This window comes from Aphidius gifuensis, linkage group LG1 (genome assembly GCF_014905175.1).
Source record: "Aphidius gifuensis isolate YNYX2018 linkage group LG1, ASM1490517v1, whole genome shotgun sequence".
Taxonomy (NCBI): Eukaryota; Metazoa; Arthropoda; class Insecta; order Hymenoptera; family Braconidae; genus Aphidius; species Aphidius gifuensis.
The window spans coordinates 27,683,133-27,696,143 of NC_057788.1; the positions used below are offsets into that span (position 1 = coordinate 27,683,133).

A 13,011-nucleotide genomic window follows, 5' to 3' on the forward strand; every position below is an offset into this window, starting at 1 on the left:
TGAATATTTCAGTCATGCAGTTTGATTTTGGAAAACTCAGTTGATTATCAACTTGAGAATTGTTATTTACATAAGTTTGAAAGTTTGTGATATGTTTGTACAGTCATTTGTAAACAAGCACGACAATACAACTTCATTACAAAGGAATATAATTTTTTTTTTAAAAAAGTCAAATAATTATATTCAATTCTTTATATCTAAAAAAATAAAATAAGTAATTAAAAATTATTTACAAACTCTATTGATAATTTGTTTTAAATTAATTTAAATACTCAAAAACTTCAAGTATAATTATCAAACTGAAAAATAATTTTATCGTTATACTTAAAAATTAATTTTTCAACTTAAATTTTAGCATTTTTCTTTTTTATTATTTTTTTAAAAAAAAAAATTGAAGTAGTTACATCCAATTTTGTAAGACTTTGACCAGATTTTACTGCACTTTCATTATTATTTTTTTTTTTTTTTCATCAACTGAGATTCGATAAAACTCAATGAGCACTTGTTTTAAATTGCATTACTTCTAAGGTTCTTTCATCAAAAGCGAAAAAATAGTAAAAAAAAAATTTAAAATTCAAGATATAAGACGTTAATATATTTAATTTATGAAAATTATTTTTTGTCATTATAAAAATTTAGCTGGATCATAATTGAGTAAAAATTCAAGTGGAGATATTGGACACTTGTATTTCAAATCACAATTATTAATTGTACGATAAGCATTATCATACTCGTCTAATCGATGCCCAAAGTTTTCATCATGGCTTGAAAATAAACAAAAAAAGCAACAAATAATAATTAATAATTTAAAAAACAAAAAGTAGATATAAAAAATTGAAGGGTTACCTCAAAAAAACTCGCAGTAAATCATCGATAAATGATACACCAGGTTGATGTAAAAATATTCTGGCTTCACAAATTGTTCTCAAGATACATTCTCTTCCAGGAACTCCAAATCTGCAAAAAAGAAAGCATTATAAATAAATATTATTTTAATTAAAATACAATACTTTATAAACATAAAAATGATAAATAATTTAATTACAATCCATTAGTTGGAATCTATAATTATATATTGACCTGACATATGTCAGTAAGTTAATACAGTGTTGCACTTTCACAATCCATTATATTATTCGAACAAATAGCCATCGATATGTATCAATCTCACAACAAATTACAAATTAAAAAAATATCAAATTACAAAATTAATAAAAAATTTTCAATAGTTAATAATATGAAAATAAAATTATATATGATTTTGAAGTAAATAAAAATATAAATTACTTGTCAAGTGCCATTTCAAAATTAGCATAAAGATCTCTTCGTTGTCTTCTCAATCGATAAAATGTCTTTTTCCATGGTTTTTTTTTAATATTATTTATTTTACTTATTTTTTTATTATTATTATCCTCTGTTGGAATTGGCCATATCATGTCAAATTCCAAATCAAGATTCCAATTTGTTGGTTCTTTAACTTGAATTGCTTTTAATCCAGTTGTTGTAACCTTATATTTTTAACAAAAATAAGACTTTATCTTTTTGAATAATATATTAAATGTTAAGAAAATATATTTAATATTTACCACAAATGTACTACTTTTTGGAAATACAAGATATCGTTTTTTTCTGTTTAATATTGTTGTAGAATTTTTATTATTATCATAACAATATTTTTCACAAGTTGCAAAATTTAACACCATCACATGAAAAATAATAATAATAAATAAAATACCTCGAGGCATTGTGATATGTTTTTTTTTTTTTTAAATATGATTGAAAATAAATAAATAAATAAAACGAGGATTGATAAAACTGAAATGCCAGTGATTTGACAAAACTTCCACTATTCATTCTCAGTCATGAAACTTTTGTCACGAGTTGTATAGTTTAAATAAAAAATTAACAAGACAAGGTGATAAAAGCCATGCAACAAACAGTTAAAAATTATGTCTCCAAATTTTTTTTTTTGTATTAATTTTGTCGTCTCAAATATACAGCTAAAAAATATCTAAAAAAATATCATAGCTTTATATATAAAGTTAAAAAATTATTATTTAATTTTTCATTACAAAAAAAAATTTATATTTATTTTCAAACAATATATAAATATATTTACTTTGCTGATCTTAAAAAAAATATACAAAAAATAAATATATACACTGAGAGAAATTTTAACTAAAAATTAAAATCATGGTCGAATAGAAATTACTATAGTACTTTGTAATTTTTGTTTTAATTCTGGGACTGGCCGCGAGAGTCGGAATTCTACAATAAAATTATGTAAAATGTGTAAAATGTCAAAAAATTGTTGGGTTACTTCAAGCCTCTATACATCGTTATCTATTGCAGATGGACATGGGGTTGAGTGAAGTTTATTATTGAAAATTCAATTCTAAACAATTTATAAAGAATTACTTTTTTTGATTAATCTCTTAGATAATGAGTTATGAATTAATTAAAATAAATACATACATGTGTTGTGAAAACAATAAAAATTATTATATGGTTAAATAAAAAATACTGCACAATTTAATAAATATTCTTATATATATAATAAAAATTATCATGTAGACATATAAAAGTTAGCATAGACTTAAATATTTTTTACTATATAGCTTTGTAAAAATTCTGTTTGTGAGACGAAATAACACAAAGATGGCCGACCGATTGAACAAATGATTGAACTGTCATGTAATTTCAAGCATTTCTACAGCCTTATCTGTTGAAGCTAGGTATACAGCGAGGTTTATTGTTGGTTATTTATTTCTAAACAATTTATCAAGAATAACTTTTTTCTATTTAACAATTAGTTTTCGAGTTTTGAGCGTGTAAACAGAAAAGAAAAAATGTTGCCGGGAATTGATTGCTATTCTCCGTGAATCTAGCACAAACTGCCCAACTTAACACAAAAAATGTCCAACTTTTAAATAAAATTTGTAATAAAATTTAGTAAATTCTAAAACCGGTAGTGGGTAAATTCTCAGTCTGCTAGAATTTACTTGTGAGTGTCGTGAATTTAGTCATTTTTTTAAACAGAAATTACAATAAAATTGTGTAAATTTTATGGCTTAGTAGTGTATATAGTCAATGGCCAGATTTTTTACATAATTTTATTGTAAAAATTATGTATCAATATACGAATAATTCTTATAAATGACGGGGGAACGCAGTTTTTACTATTTATTTTGTAATTTTTATTTTTACTTTTGTAATTCTTAGTTAATATTTCTCTCAGTGTATATATATATATTGATAAAAAATATTTACCACATTGAACTATCTTGAAGCAGATTTGTTCCTAATGGTGTTTAACATGTACACAACACTACCACAAATGTAAATACAATATATGGATATATATTGTGTATGTTTGTATAACATAATATAGTGAAGTGTGTACATGTATATATAGTGTGATATATAGTATCCATATAGTAATGTAGACACGGTTGTTGATGACTATGATGGTATATACTTGCTTCACGACGTCCAGGAAATTACACTGGTGCATGTGGTGCACATGTACAAGAAGAAAAGGAGACAAGGAAGGGATAACATTGACTTAATGCTGTATGACGTTATAAAGGTACGATGGTGTATTATGGCCTTGTATCAAAGCAATATTATACACCCTCATTTACAGCTTATATATACTCAAAACTAATTTACACTTAAATGACAAATAAATAAACTAAACATATTAAATATTTTTTTTATTTATCAATTTTTATTTAAATTATCAAAATAATAAATCATTTTTTTAATAAAGAAAAAAAGTTGGGTATTTAAATTTATGAATGTTTTTTTTAAGTAAGATTAAAATATAGTGAAATATAATGGGGTAAATAAAGTGATGATAAATACAATGAAATATGAGATAATAACAAATTGGAGATAAAATTATTAATAAATTCAACGGGCGTCATTCCCCCCGAGTTGCCGCAAGCATGTCTCGTAAATTTCAAATAATAAAACTTACGAGAGAAAAGATGTATCGATGTTAAATTATCGTCTTTTCCTTCATCATCTAAAAATATAAGAAAAAAAAAAAAATGAAATTCTACACGGAGAGAAAAAAATATTAGGTTTTACTAAAAAAAAACGCTGGATTTTACTATGTTTTATAGTACTGGTGGATGTTTTGGGAAATTTAGCAACATTTATCATGTAAACAGAGAGTTTTACTTATGTTTGTATTAATTTTAATCAGACGTAGTACAATAAGTAAAAAAAAAGTTGGTAATTCGTTTGTAATTGTAGACTTTATTTTCGTTTGTCAAATTTTTGTTTGTTTATTCAAAAAAATTTGTAAAATCTTTTGACAATTTTTATTTGTTAATTTACAAATAAAAAAATTTGTAAATATATTTACAAACTGATTTGTTAATTTTACAAACTCTGTTTGTTAATTTTACAAACTTGTTTGTTTATTTAACAAAAATTTGTTAAAATGTTTTACAAACCTGGTTGTTAATTTTACAAATTTTTTGTGTTAAATTGTGTATGAAGTATACATAAAATGAAGATTTAATGTAAAAAATAAGTAGAATATTTGAAAATAATAAAATTTACGTATCAAAAAAATATTATATAAATGAATGACATTTATTTTTTTTTGCACATGTACAAAAAAAAAAAAAAAAATTTAACAAAAGTATTTGTAAAATTAACAACAGCTGTTTGTAAATTTCATTTAATGCACTAAAAATTTATAAAATTAACAAACAGTTATTTGTAGACCTAATTTAACAAATAAAATGTTTGTTAAATTAACAAACGTTTTGTTGGTGGACCTAAATTAACAAACTGAATTTGTTAATTTTACCAACTATTTTTTACTGTGTAAGTATCATAATACTCAATCGTAAAAATGGCCATGTTTAAAATAAAAAGTACTATGTTGTATAGTCAAAAATATATTTGATTAAAAAAATATTTTAAAAATTTATCAATTTTTTCTAATATTATTAACGCAGAAGCTTTTGTTTTCTTAGGTTTTTGTTTTAAATTTTCAAAACTTGACCGGGATCGAACTGTTAAATTATGTATTGACGTGGTGTCGGATAAAAATATGAAATTCTAAGGGCTTAAGTATATAGTTCATTCATTTATATTTTTTTTGTTTTGTTTTATTTATTTTTTTTCTTTTATTTTACCACTTGACCTCATTGTTAATTTTTCTCATTTATTTCAACACATCAAATATGAGATTATTGTATTATTTATTTATTTTTAAAATATTGATGAACACGTTGGATATATTTTATTACAATCTTCAGTTGATTCATGAGCATATTCATATTCTGTTTTTGGATCAATGTGATAAGAGCCATTTGGTAGTCTAAAATTAAAATATACTAGTTTTAATATAGTGCTAATTTTTTGCATCTTGAAAAGCTCAATAGTAATAATTATATTACTTGGCAAGATGTAAAATTAAATTACAATTTTATTGCAGAAAAAAAAATAGTACATCAATTAACAAAGTCTCGATTTATAATCAGGTGAACTTACGTGAACAACGAATGAAGTATCTCTTTCATAAAAATTGCATTACCAACTTCAGAACTCTTACGTTTTCCTGCTTGACATAAAGCTTTAAGTACACAAGCTTTTCCATCTTTTCCTCGTCTTTGAAAAAAATAAAAAATAAATTAATTTAATAATATTAACTTTGTTTAAATTAATTTAATTTAATAGCACTTATATTTTTTTATTGTTTTTATTTTTTTTTGTAATATAAATTTTTATTTTTCAAATTAAAAATAGAAAATAAATAATTAATTGTTTTATTTTATTATTGAAAATTATTATGTATTTTTATTCTATTATTTAATTATGTATAATAAAATAGTATAATAAAGTTTGTTTAATATTTTAAATCTTAAGTTATAGAATTATTTAACCAATTCGACACGATATATAGAGTGTCATAAAAATGAGATAATATATTGATGTTTTAAAAAGTTTAAACGACTCTGTCATGAGAACTTTCATCAACTTTGACAAAGCAGATTTCTCACTGTACATGAAGAAATTGAGAAGTTTATATATACGTATTTTCAACAAGCTAAGATGGATGATGACTTTTAATGCTTAACCTACATACTATGCTTTTTCAATCGATTTTACTTTTAAATATATTAATAATTTACATATATAAAAAGCCAATACATTACAATAAAGTATTAATTTTATTGTCACAAAAACATTTACATCAATTGTTACTTTCAAAGTTTATTAAATATTTATTATATCTTTTATCTATGAAAATTTTAAATCTATCGATTCAAATCTAACCGTAAATAAAATTTTATTATAAAAATTAAATTTAAAATATCCTTGGCATTATAATGATTACCATTTAAACAATTATTTATTCAACTGTAATTTTTAAAATTAAAAAAGTGTACAAATAATTTTAAATATGACAAATATTTAATTTGAAATTAAATATAAAAAAAAAAAAACGTTGTTGAAAAATAGACAAACAATTTGACGAGTGAATTACTCCTCGTAAATAATATACGAGTACTTGTACATATTATAGTTTTTTTTTTTTTTATTATTCTTGTTGAATATTTGCTAATAAAAATATAGTATCAAAGTAAATGTGTATGTTGATATATTTAAAATTTTAATATACATACTTGGAATGATATTATTCATTTAAACATTATTTTATTTCAACGTCATTGTATTTAACGAGTCAGCAAGTCTCACTATATTCGTAATAATTAATGTTTTATATATCCTGATAATTAATAATAATGCAATACAAATAATTAAAGATAAGTAAAATCACGTGGATATTTAAAAAAAAACGTTAAAATTCAAATAATTATAAAAACATAATTTTATGAATTTTATAAAATTTTTTTTCATTTTCATAAAATTTATTTAAACATAATTAGTTTTATAATAAAATTATAAACGTCAATATTCATCCTTTATTATTTTAAATTACCTTTTTTTTTTTTTTATTTAATACATATATAGATTGTTTTTTAGACTTTATTCAATTAAAGGTTTTAATGATGACATAACAAGTTTTTGTATAAAATTTTGTATATGTTTTTGGTAGTTCGTGGTTATACGTCACATACGATAAAATAATATAACCGATAATAATATTATATATGGTATGTGACTACAGTGGTTATTACCCTAAGGATATAGAGGGTCACTCTCAATGGCAAATGTCTCCCGCGGGCTTGACGAGACCACTATATCGATATCTTCTTAACTAAAACGACCCATTCATATATCGTCCACTTTGACGTCAGTATGCTGATCTCAATTTTATCGATAGCCACTGATAAATTATTTATTTTTTTTTTTATTTTTTTATAATGCAGTATTATAAAAGTAATTTAAATAATTTTAATATTATATTTTTTATTTATTTTATTTATCATCATTGTATTTGAAATAAAAAAATTTGTATTTTATTTAAATTTTATTTTTTATTTAAATTTCATGATATTTTTTTTAGTTAAATATTATAATAAATTTTATTGATTACTTACGTGTTAAACATTAACTCAATTTTTTTATAAAGCTCTCGTCTACTTCTACGATGATAAACTTCAGCTGGTTTTCTATATGGTACAGTTTTATGATGAGGTAATTCCCAAGCAAGACCAGCAGTAATTCCCATTGTAAAAACACCTTGTGGCTTTGCATATGTACCAATTGTCATACAATAAATTAACTATTTAAAAATAGAATTATTGATTTGATAAATTTTTAATAATGTTAGTTTAAAATGTTTTTTATTTTTTGTTAAATTTATTTGTTTACCTGGACATTGCTTCCTTGTGGAAATACAAGATATCTTTTTCCTTCAGTATTATCTCTTTTTAATCTTAAATTTTTAGTATTATTTACACACTCTTGAAGACTAAATGTCTTTTGAAGTATCATTAATATTAATATAAGTCTTTTTAATAATTTAACTATCATATTAAGCAGATTTTGTAGCTAGTTTATAAGATGAGCTGATTCAACTGAACGAAAAAGAGAACTCGTTCAAGCACAACTGTACCACCACTGGTGTTAAACGGTCTGTAAATGATTTAACGTCATTAACTCTTGTCAATTTTAGTCTGGAAAAAATAGACTAAAAAAGTCTTTAAAAACATACTTCGTTTTTTTTTTTTTTTCAGAATGATATAATGTCTTTATGAAAAAAATAGAAAAAAAAAAAGAGTTACCACCTGACGATAGAAAAAAATTTCAAATAATTTTCTTTTAATCTCAAAAAAAAAACGATAAATTAAAAAGTAATGTTCATTATTTAAAAAAAAAAATAGTTTGTCTTTTATTTTTATTTATACGAGTCACCTAATGGTAAAGTAGGCAAGAGCTCTGCCTACTATGCGTGAGGTCTCTAGTACAAATCCTGTCATGAGAGACATTCATATATAACCCGATATTGATATACGGAGATTTACAACAACACCAAATAAACATCACCAAGCAATAATAAAAATTTGCAAACTGAGTTTCAGTTTAAGACAAATACCCCCTGACATAAAAGGAGTGAGGCAAAAATCTCCTTACTCGTTTTACGCTAGGGAGTATTTGACCCAAACACCAAATACTTTTTTTTTTTTGTTTTTTAATACTATATTTTTTAGATATACAAGAGCGACCCATAAATATTTTTGTGTATATGTTTATTAATAGTATTTTCTTTATCATAATTATAATTTTTATTAACCACGTGAAGTACTTTTCTTATTTGTCATTTCCATGAATTTTTATATTTATTTCAAGTTAATTATCAATATTATAATTATCGTAATGAACAAAAATATCATTTGATCTAATTATAAACAATTATTAAATCTTTTAGTTGTGTCGTTGCTCAATCAAAGTATTAAAGTCATATTACAGCTTTTTATAAAGTCAATTGTATTATTATATTTGATAAAAAAATATAATTAGCAATCACACGTAGCAACCACACGCCAACTTTTTCTATTTATATTTTATACAATATTTAAATCTATATATTATTTCAATTAAGTAATATTGATAAATATGATGACGTTCTTGATAAACATAGTAACCGTAACGTATAATAACCACACTAACTTTTTTTTTATTTAAATATTAATTTAATATAATATATATAAGTTGTATTCATAAATATAAATAAATATAACAATACTTTTTTTATTAAATATGAATATATAGAACTTAGTAAAAAGCTGTAATATGACTTTTGATCTAGGAACGACACAACTCAAATAAATTAATTGCCGAAAATAAGCAAACGTAGCAACCATACAACAACACGTAGCAAGTGTTAGTATGAGAGAGAAAATAATAAAATATTAGTTATAAACAAATGCTAAAAAATTTCGACCAATCACATCACGAATAAATAGCGGTCAAGTGTCCTTTTTATAATAGGAGAAAATAAAAATTATTTGAAAATTATTATTATTTTTTTTCAAATGTTAAACATAATTTTGAGTTAAAAAATTGACCACAACTGATTGTGCTTTCTGTACTCGTAAATTTACCATTTTTTATGATAAAAAAAATAAATATAAATAAAAAAAAAAATAGTTACATCAGCACGATCGATTTGTATAGAAGAAAAAAAAAATGTATACGAATATAAAAATATAAAGAGAGAATAAAATATAAAAAAAAAAAAATAATAAAAAAATGGTAATATAAAAAAATGAAAGAATAGAACGATATGAAAAACAGTAAAAGTTGAAGAAAGCTATATGGGAATTGAAACGTAAACACATGGCAACAAATCAAGAATGGGCTTTATTGCGAAAACAGTGAGCTACATAAATTTACAAATGGGGCGACCACATGAAACGGAAATGTGAAGACAGAGATATTTTTACAACTTTGAGAGAAAATCGAGCGATTGGTATGTTGCCAAAATACTTGTTATATATATTTTTTCTATATTTTTTAAATTTAAAAATTTTTTCATTATTCATTAACACGTTTTAATATTTTTTTATTAAAAAAAAAAAAATAATCTAGAGAGGTCACTTGAACCCTAAAGCAACAAACTTCAAATGAATTTGAATGCCATGATAATAATAATTAACTGAAAAAAAAATATTTGAATAAAACTTGGTTCATTTAAAAACACTTTTTATTTATCTTTTTTTTTTTTTTAAATGTTCTTATATATATATTTGATTTAAAAGTATTTCTTAAAACTTTTTAACAAGTTGAGGAAAAAACTTTGTTACAGCCAATAGAGATTACTTAATGGTTTACCAAAACTTGAGTGTTAAAAGTCAAGTTCGTAAATTGAGTGTTGACAAGTTGGATATTCTTCAGCACAATTATTATTTTTTAAATTATGTACATAATCATAAATTTTATGTTTTTGTTTTTCAAATTTTGTACCATCATTACGTAGCCTGTAATAATTATAATTTATTAATGTATATATAAAAAATATAGAATATAGTATTAAATATTGCAAATTAGTTACCTAAAAATTGAATGTAAAAGCTCTTGAATAAATGTTCCTTTACCAACATCTGTGTCTTTTCGTTGGCCAGCTTCACAAAGAGCTCTCATGACACAGGATTTTCCATCAAGACCAATCCTATCATTTCAATTGAAAGTTTTAATTAAAATCTTGTAATTAGGTTTCAAGTATTTGAAAAAAAAAAAAATATAACTAAAAATAAATTTATTAGATTTTAACGATTAAAATTTTATATGATAATGAATATTTATTTTTTTCTTTCTTTTTAAATCATTAAAATTTAAAACTTCTTTCACTGAGAGTTTATAATTTAAAAAAAAAAATATTATAGATAACTTTTCAATTAAATATTAAATTAAATATCGATTAAACTTTTTTTTTTATTATTACTTTAGTTGTTTTTTTTTTAAATAAAGTAATAAAAAATAAAGACAAAAAAAAAGAGTATCTACAAAATAAATGATGTTATTTATTTACCCTTTTTTTTTGTATTCAATTTGAAACTGATATGACATATGTACAAAAAGTATTGTGAACTTCCTGGTGTTCCCTGAAGCTAGGATTGATTTGAAAAATGGCAAGGGTAAAAAAAGATATTGAGAGAAAAATATAGAGAGAGAGAGTTGAGATGTTGTGTCTGCAGTGCAGTGGCAAATACACAAGTATCATCCCAGGAGGCTATTCTGTCGATACCCAAAGAAGAAAATATACAGTGAATATAATAAAATAAAATAAAAATATGTCGAAATTTGCATACAAATACTTTTTTTTTTTTTTACTCATTTTATTCAATATATTTTCAAATGAAATAGATTCAAAAAAAAAAAAAAAAAGCGTCAATTCAAAACTTTATAGCTTTTTTCTTTTTTTGATTGAAAATTATTAATTAAAAAAGTTATTTATAGAGTCTATGAAAATTATAATATTTGTATAATGAAAAGTTGATTTAAATATATAAATAATCTTGTTTGGCAAGTAACAGTGAAAGCTTTTTCTCTCAAAGGCTTTTCTTTATCTTGTCGAATCAACTCGATTTTCTTATTTGATTTTCATGAAGCTTGTGTGAGTTGTAGACTTTGAGAAAAGTGTATTTTCATCATACTGAATTATGTGTTTCTTTATTTTATTTTTTAGAATTTATCTTATTTATTTATTTATTTTTCTTATATATATCTGAGTGAATTTTATGTTACAAATGGAGAACTTACGACTGTAGAAATGCTTCAATCTTTGGAAATGCAATACTACGGCTCTGGCGATGAAGCAATGTTGTTATTTTTTTATCTATTTTACTAGGCAGTTGCCAAGCAAGAGCAATAGTCATTCCAACAACCATATCAGCTGGTCTTGGAAATGTTCCTATGGTCAGGCAATAAACCAACTGTAAATAAAAAAAATTTTTAATTAAAAATTATATCAATCAAAGAGAAAAAAAATTTCAATACCAATTATACTATTTTAAATATTTATTCAAAATTTCATTTTTAATTATTGAAAAAATTCTTTTCTTCAAATAATTCTATGACAAATAATTTTTATTTCCATGTAATTTATTTTATATTATTTTTTTATTTGTATATTTTTTATAACTATTTTATATATTTATTTATGTATAGATTATTATTTTAATGTAAAATTTATTCACCTGTAAATTGCTACCTTCAGGAAACGTCAAATATCTTTTCTGACGTGACAAGATTTTTTCCTTCACAACACTTTCCATAATGGTATTATTATCAGTAACGAGAGCCATCGTCATACTGATACAGGTGGCAAGTATAATAACAATATATCTTTTTTCCTATAAAAGAAAAAAAAAATAAATTAATCCAAGAAAAAAAAAGTAAGTAGAAAATAAAAAAGAAAAATATTAAATAATTCAATTTTGATAAGTTTTAAAAATTTTTAAAGAAAAAAAAAAAAATGATGACAATACAGAAAAAAAAAAATAACAAAAGAAAGAAAGCAAGGAGTCTCACATTTGTCATATCGACGAACTTTTGACCTGTCTATTTTTTTTTTTTTTTGTCACGTACCTCCTTCTGTTATATATATTATTATTTTTTTTGTCTTCTTTTTTATTTTTCTTTTTTAGCCTCGGTCCAACGTCCGAAAAGCTGTTTGTAAAGCTACTGTAGTGAATAGCAACGAGTGCTTTTGTGTCTCTGATCCCCGTCAAGTTTCTCCTCATCATAACGAAAGAGGGATAGAAAAAAAATTGAGTGAAAAAGAGAAAAAACATAAAATAATAACAACATCAAATGAAAAGAAAAAAAAAAAAAGAATTTCTTACTACTCATCAGGTGATAATTCGTTGATACAACACGAACATCCCGCTATATTTGCTCGTTGGCAATTTATTTTATTTTTTTAATCCACACACTATCCAAAATTAATATTAAATATTAATACAGCCGTAAAATGTGATACACAAATATCAAATAAAATATAATAAAAACCTTTTTTTTTTTTGATAAATAAATTAACACAAAATTTACAAGTCTACCAATTAAAAATATATT

The 13,011-nt window shown here is 22.8% G+C and overlaps 3 protein-coding genes across 4 annotated transcripts; all 3 read right to left on the reverse strand.

Moving 5' to 3' along the window:
• Positions 1 to 444: 444 nt before the first annotated feature.
• Positions 445 to 1,703, reverse strand: LOC122861178. Its single transcript, XM_044165395.1, has 4 exons — positions 1,587 to 1,703; positions 1,288 to 1,508; positions 847 to 957; positions 445 to 764 (listed from the first exon to the last, which is right to left on the reverse strand). The coding sequence occupies exons 1-4, from the start codon at positions 1,701 to 1,703 to the stop codon at positions 626 to 628; spliced, it is 588 nt and encodes a 195-aa protein (XP_044021330.1). The 3' UTR covers positions 445 to 625.
• Positions 1,704 to 4,720: 3,017 nt separating this feature from the next.
• Positions 4,721 to 7,991, reverse strand: LOC122861184. Its single transcript, XM_044165409.1, has 5 exons — positions 7,807 to 7,991; positions 7,533 to 7,717; positions 5,518 to 5,634; positions 5,274 to 5,344; positions 4,721 to 4,743 (listed from the first exon to the last, which is right to left on the reverse strand). Exons 1-5 carry the CDS (start codon positions 7,966 to 7,968, stop codon positions 4,721 to 4,723), a joined length of 558 nt encoding a protein of 185 aa, XP_044021344.1. The 5' UTR covers positions 7,969 to 7,991.
• Positions 7,992 to 10,206: 2,215 nt separating this feature from the next.
• Positions 10,207 to 12,606, reverse strand: LOC122859356. 2 transcript variants are annotated; one of them, XM_044162859.1, is made up of 5 exons: positions 12,526 to 12,606; positions 12,135 to 12,290; positions 11,698 to 11,870; positions 10,490 to 10,606; positions 10,207 to 10,415 (listed from the first exon to the last, which is right to left on the reverse strand). In XM_044162859.1, the coding sequence occupies exons 2-5, from the start codon at positions 12,246 to 12,248 to the stop codon at positions 10,283 to 10,285; spliced, it is 537 nt and encodes a 178-aa protein (XP_044018794.1). In that variant the 5' UTR covers positions 12,249 to 12,290; positions 12,526 to 12,606; the 3' UTR covers positions 10,207 to 10,282. The 2 variants fall into 2 exon arrangements, with proteins under 2 accessions (XP_044018794.1, XP_044018786.1); XM_044162851.1 differs by lacking the exon at positions 12,526 to 12,606 and adding an exon at positions 12,469 to 12,488.
• Positions 12,607 to 13,011: the final 405 nt, after the last annotated feature.

What these genes read in the sequence shown, in the direction of transcription:
- LOC122861184 (XM_044165409.1), bottom strand. Translation starts at nt 7,968, where the DNA reads ATGATAGTTAAATTATTAAAAAGACTTATATTAATATTAATGATACTT. An exon ending in ATACTTCATTCGTTGTTCAC is followed by an intron (nt 5,345 to 5,517) that starts GTAAGTTCACCT and finishes TTTTAATTTTAG; the next exon opens with ACTACCAAATGGCTCTTATC. An exon ending in TCATGAATCAACTGAAGATT is followed by an intron (nt 4,744 to 5,273) that starts GTAATAAAATAT and finishes TTGTTAAATTAG; the next exon opens with GTCTACAAATAACTGTTTGT.
- LOC122859356 (XM_044162851.1), bottom strand. An exon ending in CTGAAGGTAGCAATTTACAG is followed by an intron (nt 11,871 to 12,134) that starts GTGAATAAATTT and finishes TTTTATTTACAG; the next exon opens with TTGGTTTATTGCCTGACCAT. An exon ending in ATTGAAGCATTTCTACAGTC is followed by an intron (nt 10,607 to 11,697) that starts GTAAGTTCTCCA and finishes TTGAAATGATAG; the next exon opens with GATTGGTCTTGATGGAAAAT.
- LOC122861178 (XM_044165395.1), bottom strand. Translation starts at nt 1,703, where the DNA reads ATGGTGTTAAATTTTGCAACTTGTGAAAAATATTGTTATGATAATAAT. An exon ending in CAAAAAGTAGTACATTTGTG is followed by an intron (nt 1,509 to 1,586) that starts GTAAATATTAAA and finishes TAAAAATATAAG; the next exon opens with GTTACAACAACTGGATTAAA. An exon ending in TTACTGCGAGTTTTTTTGAG is followed by an intron (nt 765 to 846) that starts GTAACCCTTCAA and finishes TTTATTTTCAAG; the next exon opens with CCATGATGAAAACTTTGGGC.